The sequence below is a fragment of the Sinocyclocheilus rhinocerous genome, unplaced genomic scaffold, assembly GCF_001515625.1.
Source record: "Sinocyclocheilus rhinocerous isolate Xijiao unplaced genomic scaffold, SAMN03320098_v1.1 scaffold1938, whole genome shotgun sequence".
In the NCBI taxonomy this organism is placed as follows: Eukaryota; Metazoa; Chordata; class Actinopteri; order Cypriniformes; family Cyprinidae; genus Sinocyclocheilus; species Sinocyclocheilus rhinocerous.
Genome location: NW_015629065.1, coordinates 1356984 through 1370655, shown reverse-complemented (window position 1 = coordinate 1370655; position 13672 = coordinate 1356984). Strand labels below are relative to the sequence as shown.

Here is a 13672-nt window from a genome sequence, read left to right as displayed (position 1 = left end):
GGGGGGGGGGGGGGGGGTCTTATTTTGAAAAGAAAAAAACCTGTCTCTAAATATTAATTGATTTAAATTATGTAGACTACTATTGTAGTTAGGTGAAGTAATTTTCAGATGCAACGAATAAAATGGGAAAAACACAAACACGAAACTTGTAGGCCTAAATAAAATAATTTTATATATATAGCCTACAATTTAATAGCCTAACATATCCTCCTGAGAACCAGAAATAAAAAGCTTTGTGAATTTAGTATTTTTTCATGTCATTACATTGTTTAGAGCATAAGAACAAAATGGTAAAATAACATTTTCGAAAAATATTTTATTCATATGTTATGCTATGTCCTCTGTAGAGGACACCAGGACTCAGTTTTTCTAAAAATAAAATGAAAAGAATAGACATAAAAAGGCAAAAACAATGGGAATTTTTTTTTAAATCGATCAATTTTTAGGTTTCAGGATTTTTTTTATACTAAACTTTGTTTTAAGGATGGTTCTCAACTATGTTATAAAATATATAACAAAATGATTTGATATACCATTTTGCTTCATGCAATATGTGTAAAAATTCCATAAACTGGTTTTCCCATTAAACACAATGTTATCTATACACTGTACATAATTTGCATATTAATGTGCTGTTGGGACAGCATGTTGAAAAAAGAAGTGTAATAATGGGAGTAGTAATTGGCCAGATTTTCATAATAATATCTAATATTTCATAATAATATTGATATATAGCCTAGTATTATATATGAATAGGATGTTCATCAACTGATTGCAGGTGGTCGGATCAGTGTTGACAGCTCCGTAAAATAACCTACTGGAAATTCTCAAGTTAGCTAAAAATATGGAAAGTACAAACACACAATAACATTTAAAGTTTACTTCAATTTCTGAAAAAAGAATGTAGTAATTGATGTTATATATACACGAGCCTGATTTGTGTTTTAACTGGCAGAATCCATCGTACATAAAAAAAAAAAATGCATTTAAGACTGTGAAAAAAACAATGCCAGAATGTAAGCCAGATTTGGCCCAGACTCTGTTGTTATATATGCATCTGTGAACTTAGATGTGCATCTAAAATGTTACTGAATAATAACTTTTTAAGCTGTTGTTTGTTTAGAAATATCACACTCGCAATCATCCCATTGGTATGAATGAATGCCTAATCACTTATTTTCATTTTGTATATCTTAATTATATCCCCCCCTCACTGTTACAGGCTGCCGGTGCCCTGGCTGATATTCTCATTCTGCCATTCGCTGGCGCCGGTGCCCGTGAGCAGTAATGGGCTGTTCTGTGCCATTGTGCTGCTCTTCCTCATGCTCCTCTTCGTCATTATCTCCATCGCTGCCTGTAAGTGGAGGATGAATAAAGTGTTGGGATTCATCATGTTCATGCTCTACTTTGTGTTCCTGGTGCTCAGTGTCATGCTAGAGGATCGAATCATTATATGTCCCGTGTCCATCTGAGCAAACCTGTGGATACAGTCCTGTCATTTGAAACGTTCTGAACTGTAACTTCACACATATTTAAAGCATCTCTGGACTCGCTGTTGACTTATTCTGTATTTCGCAAGATCTTTTGTAAAGGGATGCAATAACTGGCCATGATTTCCAAACTATGTTAACTGTTACAGACACTTGAGTTTTTTTTTGGTCACCACTTTTGGCTTGTTACATTAAAGTGACTGCAGTATTGACAGAAGAGTAACGGGCCCTGTCCCAAATGGTCACCATTTGTGTTATCCACACTTTGGTGATGTAATGCCATATGGATTGTTGAGTGTAGACTGCTGTGTTGGCCCACCAGTGTGGGCTTTGCAAAAGGGCACATTGAGACCACATACAGAGGCACTCTTGAACACCCTTTTGAACCGTAAAATGACAAATAAGACACCCTACTGCCCTGTGGACTTGGCAAACACAATATGATTATGATTGCATAATCAAAGGTCACATCCAGTGTGCCATTTGGGACAGGACCACAGAGTAATAAATATGTAAAATTGTAGTATGTCTTTTTTTTTCTCAAACTCTCACTTAATGATTTGTGATGCAATTTAACCATTTAGGTTTATTGGGATGATACCAAGACACTCATGCAAAACATATTTGTCTACGACATTTAAAATTGCAAAGATTATTATAACCTTGTGAGAATTCAAAGTGTTGCTTTAATTTTTTCCAATGATGAAAAACTGCATAACAAAGAAAATGTTTCCAAATTGTTTTTGATTCATTGTATATTGTGATTGTATTATTTGATGTTGTGGGTTTTCAGATAGCTATGGGACTACATTGGGAGAAATTGTTAGCTTATTTTAAATGATGTAATTTAATCATTCTGCAATGGAATTATTTTTGTAACATGGAAAAATGTCATTAGCAAGCGTTCTAATCGCAGATCCTGTGCTGTATGTAAGATATGACCCTTTTCCATCATAAAAGTAGAATCTCAAGCATATAACAAGACTTCTTTACAAAGTCTAATGTAATCAGTATGATTCTGATAAAAAACAGTTGTGAATTTCCATACAAATATCACACTGCTGTTTGAATTCACTACTGAATATAGAGGCAAAGATTGTTCTTTTTCGAATGTCGCACATTGTGTTGATTTCTCTCTTGAGAGTTGCTCATTGTAAATATTCATTTGTTGGTTCAGAGCAATATTAAATGGGGTTTCAAATGTGACTTTTTTCTCCCTCTATTTCATCGAACAAACCAGAGACACCAACACAAACACACTGGAGTCGATTTAAGTGTTTATTTACAGTTCTAAACAATTTTATAGACCTGGCTCAGATCTGACAAAATGATATATACAAATATAAATAGAAGTAACAAAAGGAGTGATATGTAAAGCACATTGCCCTAACAAAATGATTTGTTAAAAAACGAACAAACAAAACAAATCACCTTACACATTAACCGCTTTAAATGAGCTTCCATGAAATAGGTCAGTTTGTTTCACTACCATGCCATATGGACATAAAAAGCAGGTGATAGAAAAACTGCTAAACATTAAAAGCAGTGTAAATTTTTGTTTTTGTTTTGTAGTTTTACACAGCATCAGGTCAATAAACAAACAAAAACAAAATTCATCCCAAAATGTTTAGGGCAGTATTATCTGTTTTTTCCTACTTGGGGCATTAACATCAATGTGTCATTGAGTATAATTACCTTTTCCATAATCCATTGCATTTTAAACATTTAAACGTCATCAATCCTCTTCCCAACCACACAGACTCAAAGTGCATCTTCATTAACATAATGATCAAAAATGAACAATATTAAAATATAACCGTTCCAGTTACCACATGTTTAGAGTTCAAGCTGAGTAAATAAGTGCTTGTATGCTTCAGGTACTTTATGTAACTCGACAATGGAAACCCATCTTTATGCAACATTGCACAATATAAAGCAATGTTTACATTTTTTTTTTATAATTATGTACCTTCATGGCAAACACTGGATTATGTAAGTGAGTGTAAAACGTTGACCACATTCACATTATCAGTCCATTTTATTTTATAGTCGCTATATTACCCTTTATACCCTGTTGTAAATTTGTCTCCGTATTGTTCTTCGCCCCAAGGTAAGGAATTTCTCAGTTCAAAATCTCATCAAATATGTTTCTCCCCATGTAAACTGTGAGTCAAGAGTTTATATTTGGTCCAGTTCTGTACCTCAAGACGACAGTGTCACTGACGGTCACCATACGACTGGTCTCCGGGACCAGGACGACAAAGAGCATATGCTCAAAAGAGAAACCTATACACTACGAACAGCATAGTCTTTACAATGGAGACACGTCAATTATAACAAATTCCAGTCTTAAAATATAACTGTATAATACAAATGTGCAAAATAATAAGACTATGTACACAAAGTCTCTCTGTATGTGAAATATACAAGTGCCCCTAGACGGCCTAAAGAGGACTGTGTTTGCTGGGGTTGCTCATTGTGCTTCTACGCATTCTAAACGTGATCGATTTGATTGTTCTTTAGCTACTGGTCCCGAATCCACTCCACGATTCACTGGACGTGAATGAATGGAGCGATGGAATGACCTGAGCACAATGATATTGCTCCTAATCTACGATGACCTCTAAACTCAAGTTTACCTGAGCGGTGCTAGACGATTCAAATGTGACCCCAAGTTTCCGAAAGGGGTTATTGATGGTCAAGACACTAGGCAGGTGGAAGAGCAAAAGTGAGGGGCAAATGCAAGAAAAAGAACAGGATCACAGGCTATATAAAGTGACGTATTCACAGGAAGTGTATGAAGAACAACAGTCACATAAATAGACAGGACTTGTGTCGAAAGAGACCTCATGGGAGCCAGAGGTAGCTTTGGTTACGATGAATGTTCAGGATTACATGAATGAAAGTGTTCCTTCTTTAAATGCCTTCCTGTGTGATGGATGCGAGGAAAGAGGGATGAATGAGAGGAGGTGAATCAGAGACTGGGCAGCCCAAAGGTTCTCCTGCACTCCATGACTCCAGCGCTGGGTGGACGGTCACAATTGTGGGTCATCTTGACCTGGCTGGGCGTCAAACGGTCATATGCCATTTTGTATTCACGGTCAAATGCATCTGTGAGAATAAATGAAGGTGTTAGTAATGATGCTAGTGCTCATGTTCAGTGATTTGATAAACATAGAATACATTTGAAACGTTTGGGGTCAGTACAATTTTTTAAAATGTTTTTGAAAGAAGTCTCTTATGCTCACCAAGGCTGCATAATAAAAAACGGTAATATTATGAAATACGTTTACAATTTAAAATAACCGTTTTCTGTTTTAATATATTTTAAAATGTAATTTATTCCCGTGATGTTAATTCTTTAGCAGTCATTACTCCAGTCTTCAGTGTCACATGATCCTTCAGAAATCATTGTAATATGCTGATCAAGAAATATTTCTCATTATTATCAATGTTGAAAATACTTATGCTGCTTAATATTTTTGTGGAAACAGCGATACATTTTTTTCAGGATTTTATGGTGAATAGAAAGTTCAAAAGAACAGCATTTATTTTAAATAACAATGTAATTTGTTAAATGTGTCTTTATTGAAGTATAAAAAAGCATATAAAAAAATCTTACTGAACCCAAACTTCGAAACAGTAGTACAACACATCATGAAAGCAGTCAGCTCACCAATATTTATGCTACTCTTGCCCAAAGCCACCAAAGATAGGAACAGGATATCTCTATATAAGCTCCTGCATATGATAAAAATAAAGGGAAACAAGTCATTAAGATTAGCTTGTCAAAATGTTTATTAAATCAGTTTCTGTGTTTAATTTGTTCTCATACCGTTGTCTGACGAAGCCCAGTCTGGTGCCCAGTAGCTGCAGTATCTGACTCATGGGCTGGTAGACATCGTTCCTCTGGATGCTCTTCACGACACTCTGCAGCAGCTCTAGACTCACAGCCTGCTCCTCCTCCTCAGATACTGTAGGATTTGCACCTATTAAAAAACATGAACCCAAGGTGAAGTAGATGGCTGGTACATGGAAGCAAAACTACTGCATCTGCTCAAGTGTTTTCAGGGGGTTTAAGTACATTTAGTAGTTTTTGTTAAACTTTCAATGCAGTTGCTAGGGTGTTCTGTGTTGTTAACTAAAACTATTAAAATCGTTTTCAATCATTTAAATAAAGCTTAAAGAAATAGTATAAATATGTCTAATATAAATACTAGATAAAAGCTTAAATGAAAAAACAAACTATTAGTTTCCCTGTCAAATAATTGAAATAAATAAAGCTGAAGTACTAAAATGACTAAAATTAAAAACTAAAATAGAAAGATAAATATAAACAAATTAATACAAATGGCAGATGCATATAATAAAATACTAGAATTTAAAATATAAAACTGCTATTATAGTACACAAATAATATAAATACTGTAAAAAAAATAAAAAATAACACGACTAAGTAAAAAGAGCCAACTCTCTGATATTCTGGCACCTAAATATGTCTCTGATTCCTTCTCCAATGTATGACTAAAATATATTTTTCCACATTTTCTCATCCACCAGGCAAAAATTGTAAGTCTGATCTCTTTAGAAAAATAATGCCACACTTCAGCTTAAGCCTCATGGTTTGAGGCATAACTCATGTCCATAGCACAAACAGGATAATATGTTGCAAATATTTGTCAAAGAACCACTTTTATGCACATTTACAGCCATAAAGCTCTGTGTAAATGACTTTGTATATACAGTATACTTGTATCATATTCTTACAATATGAATTCCAGAGCAAGTAGCAAGGCTTGATGGGGTCCTGATGCAGTCTGGGATTGTCCCACAGGATCTGGATCAAGACATTCTTACTGTCTTCAGATGCACAACTTTGCAGAGGCTGCAGAAAAAAAACAACCTCTAGCTCTTATTGGGAAGTACAGCGGCATCACCAACAGCTTCTATGCATTTACAATTATTTAATCATTCAAGCACAAATGGGAAGAGGAACATCACGTGAGAATTCTTGAGACCCACCTGAGAATCACTGCAGTAGTGTTTGGAGCTCAAATAGAGGCCCGGCAAGCTGCTGGCCAGGTCCAACCTACGGAAAAACCACACCAGATTCCAGAACACAATAGGGTGGTGATCCACAATGGCTGCAGACGAGATGGCCTGGTCCCCCTCGTTCTCCAGCAAGCTTTCCAGTTCCTTCCAAAGTACCAGAGGACTCAGGTAGGGCACGGTAACTGGCTCCTGCAGCACAGAAACACTAAAATAACTACCAGCATAATCAACTGAACGAACTTTTGAGTCACAGACATATCAGATATTACATAATACCGCATTTTCTGGAAAATATGTAGTGAAAATTGCATAGCTGAGAGAAAAAAATGTTTGCATCAGTGTATGTCACATATTACATAAAAAAATAATGTAAAATGCCGGTAAATAAAATGAAATGTTTACAAACACTATAAACACCATAAACAAGTATTTCAGTTCTCCTTTAATCCAAAATCCTTTAAAATTAACACTATTCAGAAGAGAACAGCAATACAAAAACAGCCACAAAACAAGCTAAAATAAATGATAGTGGCATTCATTATAAACATCATTTATTATAAATGGCAAGTCTAAATAATTGTATTTAAAGCTAAACTGAAACTACTTGCATGTGAGAAATGCGCTGTATAAATAAACTTTGGCTCACGTAACTCTTTCATTTGGCATTAAATCAAATATTTGTGCTTTGCATATTTTGCATGCTTGACGTTAATTGCATTTCAAAGTATAAGTCGCTTTGGAATGTAAATCACTGCATGTTTCAGATTATCTGCAATTGATGTCCCAGAAAATATGGTACATTGCACTACATATCATTATAGATACTATTAATAAAGATCTGATGCATACAAAATAGGATTCCGAAAAACAATGAAATGTAAAGAAGTGAAGTTTGAGAAATGTATTCTTACAGGGTCTTTTTTGGCATTGCTGGATAGATTGCCAGTGGCATCATAAACTTGTGGTAGTTCATCTGCGGTGTCTGTCTGGCAAGTATGTGTATCTTGAGAGGGGGATCTGATAAGACAAAAAAGAAAACAGTTAGAAATGGTGAATATCTCCATAGAAATGTCTATTCTGTGGTTGCAGATCAAATTACCTTTCCTGGTCACCCAGGTTTCTGATGTCCACATTGAGCAGAGGCAGAAACGGAGAGCCGCAAAAGGGGCATGTGCTATTGAGGTTAGAGTCATCAGCTGTCCAACCAGCCATGATCTCTTCATCATACACCAAACTCTCACAGGTGTTACAGCGCGAACAACTGGACATACGTACCTAGAAAGTCAAACAAAATTAGCCACAATACTTCCTTCTACAGTAATACTTCAACATAACCGTCATTCAAAAACTCACTTCAACAGCGTAGTTCTGCATGGACTGAGAAAGGCTGGAATCAGAACACGCGTCTGGGGTCTGCAGAGCTTTCATTACTGTCAGCGGTGGACCTGAAGGACAAAAGACAAAACAAAAGTCACTCTCTGCGGCAAAAGGAGCTTTGAAGAGATGATGTTTTTCATCAGAGAGCAATCTTCTCCAAAAACAAGTCACATTTCAAGGTGATTGCCTGCAGGGATTATGAATGCTACTTCTGATGGCGCTGAATGTGGAGAGAGGCTCTACAGAAGTCTGGGATAAGAGCGTGTATGCGGATGTGAGTGATTGGGGAGCACTGATTAAAGAGCCCCTTTCAGACCCCATTACTGCAGAGCCAGACACACTCACAGCCCTGTCTACTGGCCTACTTCTGCAGCTGCTGGAGCAGAAACAATGACCAGCCTCATGAACGACACACAGCACTCCATATATGCAAAAACATGCTTAATCACCCACCCAAAGCATCACGCATAATGGCCTGGAAAAGCGGCAAATAAGTTCATTTTTACAATAGAATTCGTCACAATTAGAATTATCACTCCATCACATGCATTTAAACATAGCTCCTTCTCTTTCTTTGGTTCTCTAATTGTACAACATTGTAATCTTAACAAAAGACCGGAAAATAACGAGCATTACTCATGGGAGAGCCTGATGGGTAATTTTCTAGCACACTGTCTATTTTTAGCCTATGTTATTCAGGAGAAACCTCAAAGTTTTACCCGAACAGAGGGAGCCACTTGTAATCAACATTATTTATTAATATTAAAGATGTGGTATGTAATTTTTGCCATTTTGCCAAGCTTGCTCACTTTAACCTCATGTCCTCAATTCACTGTCTAGAAAACCCAGAACTAAAAAAAGTGGGTCACTCTTTTGAGCCCAGGTGTGTCACATAGACAAGTGTGTGAGATAAATATCAAGCATGAAATTGTAAAAACAAGTTTAAATTAAATAAATTAAATAACAAAATTAAATAATGAATTTTTATATTGAAATTACAGTAAAATTAGTAAATTATTATTTTAATGAAATGGATAAACTCCAACACATATTTTTTCATAAAACTTTACATAGACAAACATTAATCAATATATTATGATTAAAAACTAGAACTGTCAATATAACAAAATGTCATAATTTCAAACCAGTCTTTAGAAAGCAAAATAAAACAGTAATATAATGTAATAAAATCATTATTGGAATCTAAAAATAAAAATGAAAATGGTTTATATGTGCTAAATTGTTTTTATTTTATTTTCAATTTGTATCAAGACACCCATTAATTTCTGTGAGGTAATAAGGAATCATTTTATCCGTGGTATTTAAAAAATGCTGACAGCATTCCAATATTAATTAATACAAAGGATGTTGTCTGGATATATCTATAAGAATGTAGGATGACGCAAAGCATAAAAAAATTAGCATGAGTGCCTGGCATTTAGCCTAGATAACAGTGTTTCTTCAGAAGATTAGTGAACAGTGAATTCAGCAGACGTACCAGTGAGCGAGGACTGGCGGTAGAGTCGAGGTGGTGCAGATGGGCTTTCTAGGCAGTGGTTGCTCCTGTAAGGGCTCCTTTTGGGACGTGTGACTGGTTGAGCGGCATCACGCTGCGGGGAAGAGAGCCCATCAGGGTCTACACAGGAATCGCTCTCAATCAGAGAGGAGCAATCAGGGTCACCTGACCCCAGAGAGGACACACTGACCCGGTCAGAGTTCAAGTCCTGGTGAGGATGATAAATAGAGGTGAAGAGATTCAGCAAGGCTTTCATTATCAGAAAGAACGAAGTTCCAAAATGTCATACATACCTGTGCAATAGACGTCTGGGAGGAAAGTCGCGAATACAGTCGGCTGGCTTTCTCAGCGACGCCCTTCCCAGCTGAGAGGAAGCTGCTCTTGAACACGTCCAGGGTCGGGGTGAGCAGAGAGTCCATGGAGAAAGAGGAGGGAGTAGGCGAGGAAGGGGAGGCCAGGGAGGTGGGCCGCTGCTCCCTGACCCTGCACACGCGGCCCTGAGGGAGAGAGGGCGAGGAGAAGAGTCGTGTTCGTGGCTGAGGTTGGAGTTGTGAAGTGCTGGGGGAGCCGAGTGCTGCAGACATGCGGGGAGAGCTGTGAGGGGACGGGGTCTGACGCCCCTTCAGGTCCACACTGAGAGACCGCTGGCTTAACGGGCTGCTCAGGTTGTTCATGTAGTGGTGAATCTCTTCAGCCAGGTCTCGGCGGGTGGTAGGGGTGTCTGCATTATCGCCCTCACTGTGGGCTTGAGTCTCAGCCGCCATGAGGGACAGAGGATCAAACCCTGCTTCGATACCTGTCCTCTTAACCACTCGTCCAAGAGCACTGCTGCAGCTCACGCTCCTCTCCACGCCAATATGCTCCTTCTCCATGGCAACTGTGCAGCTAACAGTTCTCTCCACAGCAACTTTAGGTGGGCTCACGACGCCCCCCACTGCTTCCGTTTCGATCAATGTTGGAACAGATTCATTGCTGAGTTCTCCTACTGTCTTATCAGGGGTTAGATCCAGAGTGCTTGGCCTTACAGGCTTTCCTCCGAAAATATCTAGGGAGTTTGGCCTTTTCGTCTTTGGAAGGGCTTCAGAAAAGACATCACTGGTTTCCCCGTTGGTTGCAGATGGATGGATTCCAACCATAGGAGACGAATCCTCTTTCTTTGAGAGTACAGTCTGGGACACTGAACATTGAAATGAGATGAAAACCAGGGAGACACTTGTTAAAATTAAGCAAATAAAAAAGCAGTTTAATAACTTGCAGTGCCACACTTTACCACTAGGTGGAAGCATAGAGGTGTTCTGTGCAACTCGTGTTTGTAATCAAATACTAGCATGTTGCTTACTGCTTAGTTGCTTATTAGCATGCCTATTATTAACATATTGCCATTGGGTACTAACTACTAATAAGCAGCAAATTAGGAGTTTATTGAGGCAAAAGTTGTAGTTAATGGCTTGTTAATAGTGATAATTGGACCTTAAAATAAATTGTGACCATGATTTCTAAGTATTACCAATGTTGAAAATAGTTGTGCTAATAGTTTTGTGGAAACCATGATACAGTTTTTTCAGGATTGTCTGATGAATAGAAAGTTACAAAAACAGCATTTATTTACATTGTTTTTACTGTCACTATTCTGCATGTTACATCTATTATAGGCTACTGTTAAATGAAAACATTTATTTAGGATTTTACTCATTCTGTAGAACGAGTAATATAGTAGTACACCATAGTGAACATACCCTGTTTATGTTTAGGGACAATAGCATTCTGTGTTACTCACATGGGCAAGAGTTTCTGTCCTTCTCCTTCATGTCTGGAGAGGGGTTCTGCTCCTCACCTCCTCCTAACCTCACCTCCTCTTTAGACAGAGAATCGTAGCCCTGATCAGACTGGCCACCTGGAATCAAACAATACATAGAAACACTCCTAAAACTTGGCAAACCATAACAGTGTGCACAAAAAACATCCTTACAAAATAGAAATGTTAGAGAGATGTTTTGCAAGGTCTTTTTCATGCCTCACAAATCTGTATAGCATACTTTCAGTATTACTTTACGGATTTGGGGTGATTTGATGCAGCTGGATAGAGACTCTTAGCAGAACGGCTTCAAACAAAGTTATTTTAGCCTAGCACATCATAAGGCATGATAACATAACATCAAAAAGGAGCACTGATTTACTCTCTCATACACCATAATAGGGCAGAAACACACCGAAAGACACTCACAGGGTGGCTGCTTTTGAGCCACACTGAGAAAGCTGATGGGGCATAAAGCTCACATCATAGTACTGCCTCCAGAGGTGAGCTAAAATAACACCATTAGTCATTCCTTCTTTCCTTTCTCGCCTCCTCAGTCAGACTCCTGCTACACCGCTGCCTGTGAGTGCTCAGTAACTGCGAGTCTCTTCTGTCAAATCGTACATCTCTCAGATCTTCTCCATGGGCATCACTGCCTATAGCATTAGAATACTTCAGAGAGGGGCTTTCTTCTCTGTCTTTTAACATATTGTCAGATACGGGTGTCAGGCACCTACTGCAGTTTTCATTACTTTCCTTCTGTGGAATATAAAGGTGTACAGTATTTTTTTTTGGTCATGTAATGAATATTAATGGGGTCTAATGCTGTTTTGAACCATATTGACTTTCATTCTACGGACAAATACAACAACAAAAAATATGTATCCTTTGATATAAGTAACAAGAATGTATGGATGTTTAAAGATCCTGCAAAAACGTTGCACACTACTTTTTAAATGTTTGGGGTCTGCAAGATTTGTAAAAAAATTAATTCATATTTTTATTCAGCAAGGATGCATTAATTTGATCAAAAGTGACAGTAAAGACATTTATAATGTTACCAAAGGTTTATTTTTTTTTAAATAAATGCTGTTCTTTTGAACTTTCTATTCAGCAAAGTGTCCAGAAAAAATGTATCATGGTTTCCACAAAAATGTAAAAAACTGTTTTCAGCATTGGCAATAATAGGAAATGTTTCTTGAGCATCAAATCAGCATATTAGAATGATTTCTGAAAGATCATGTGACAATGAATACGTAAAGTAATGGCTGCAAAAAAAATTAGCTGTCATCAAAGGAAAAAATTACATTTTAAAATACACCAGTTTTAAACTGTATTTTTGATCAAATAAATACATCCCTGTTGACCATAAGAGAGTCAAATATATACTTTTTTTAAAAGTACAAACCCCAAACTTTTAAACAGTAGTGTATTTCATAATGAAACCATTCATTGTATTAAACCTGGTATTTTTTTTGTATTAAATTTGATACATTTTTTTGTTTTGGAAGTTGCATTTAAAATTAATTTGGATCATCTGAGGGGGCATGTGAATGGGCGTAATGCTTTTGTTCACTGCACCAAATGTGTTATACTAATGTGTGCTTTAAAAAAACAGAAAAGACTGAAAGCGAGAAAAAAGAGGGAGAGATGTCTTTTCACTCCCACAGTGAAAAATAATGACTCTCCAAGAGACTTCTGACGAGTTTGAAGGAGAGAGAAGCACGTCCTGTTGTGCCGAGAGCGCAGTGGAGAACTGATGATGGAACGAGAACACAGACAGAGTGAAAGCAGACCAAGTACCTGTGCTGGATCTGTCATCACTGGAATCCATTTTAGTGAAGTCTGTATCAATGGAAACTCGCTCCGCCGAATCGTTAGAGCTGTCCAGACTGCCATGGCTGACACTGTCGAGATCACTGGCATCTGCTCAGAAGAACAGTATGAAAGACAGTTAGCAGGAGAACTAACAAGCACCATATTTCAAAACACAACAGTTTGCAACGTGAAAAGCACTCTGGCCAAAGACTGCATCATATTTCAAAGTGGCAACAGAGCAAAAAAGAGCAATCAAAAACGTGTGTAGTGTGTTTTCTGATCCAAAATGAAAAATAAAGCCACCCACATGGTGAGAAAGTTGTTGAGGGCTTTCAAACTGATCTCTCTCAAAAATACATGACCATTTTACACAAAATATAACAAAATTAGGTTTTTAGGTTTATGCCTTAAAAAATTATTATTATTTTAATAAAACAAGTAAAATAAACTTCATTCAAGGTACATGCTTAGACAGTATGTATTAGGTCTAGGTTTTTAAAGTTATCTTATTTTATGATATTTAGATTTTTGTTTTCCCGGAGGAAAAAATCTCTCTCTCTTTCTTTCTCTCTCTCTCTCTCTCTCTCTAATGTATATATATATATATATATATATATATATATA

General features: G+C 37.2%; 2 protein-coding genes across 5 annotated transcripts in view; one reads left to right on the top strand and one right to left on the bottom strand.

Annotated features, from left to right (window-relative positions):
• The window catches only part of LOC107738725 (sodium/potassium/calcium exchanger 1-like), a 13432-nt gene extending 10539 nt beyond the window's left edge, over positions 1-2893 (top strand). For both annotated transcript variants that reach the window (XM_016550550.1, XM_016550549.1), the window contains one exon: positions 1223-2893. In XM_016550550.1, coding sequence (XP_016406036.1) covers positions 1223-1472 — 250 coding nt within the window. In that variant the 3' untranslated portion in view covers positions 1473-2893. The remainder of the gene's footprint in view (positions 1-1222) is intronic.
• An 86-nt stretch (positions 2894-2979) lies between these two features.
• LOC107738724 (C-myc promoter-binding protein) overlaps positions 2980-13672 on the bottom strand; it is a 31384-nt gene continuing 20691 nt past the window's right edge. For all 3 annotated transcript variants that reach the window (XM_016550545.1, XM_016550548.1, XM_016550547.1), the window contains 12 exons: positions 13034-13156; positions 11213-11329; positions 9729-10612; positions 9418-9643; positions 7896-7987; positions 7642-7817; positions 7454-7559; positions 6513-6731; positions 6258-6375; positions 5326-5479; positions 5167-5231; positions 2980-4601 (listed from right to left, as the gene is read on the bottom strand). In XM_016550545.1, the coding sequence (XP_016406031.1) occupies positions 4465-4601; positions 5167-5231; positions 5326-5479; positions 6258-6375; positions 6513-6731; positions 7454-7559; positions 7642-7817; positions 7896-7987; positions 9418-9643; positions 9729-10612; positions 11213-11329; positions 13034-13156 (2417 nt within the window). In that variant the 3' untranslated portion in view covers positions 2980-4464. The remainder of the gene's footprint in view (positions 4602-5166; positions 5232-5325; positions 5480-6257; positions 6376-6512; positions 6732-7453; positions 7560-7641; positions 7818-7895; positions 7988-9417; positions 9644-9728; positions 10613-11212; positions 11330-13033; positions 13157-13672) is intronic.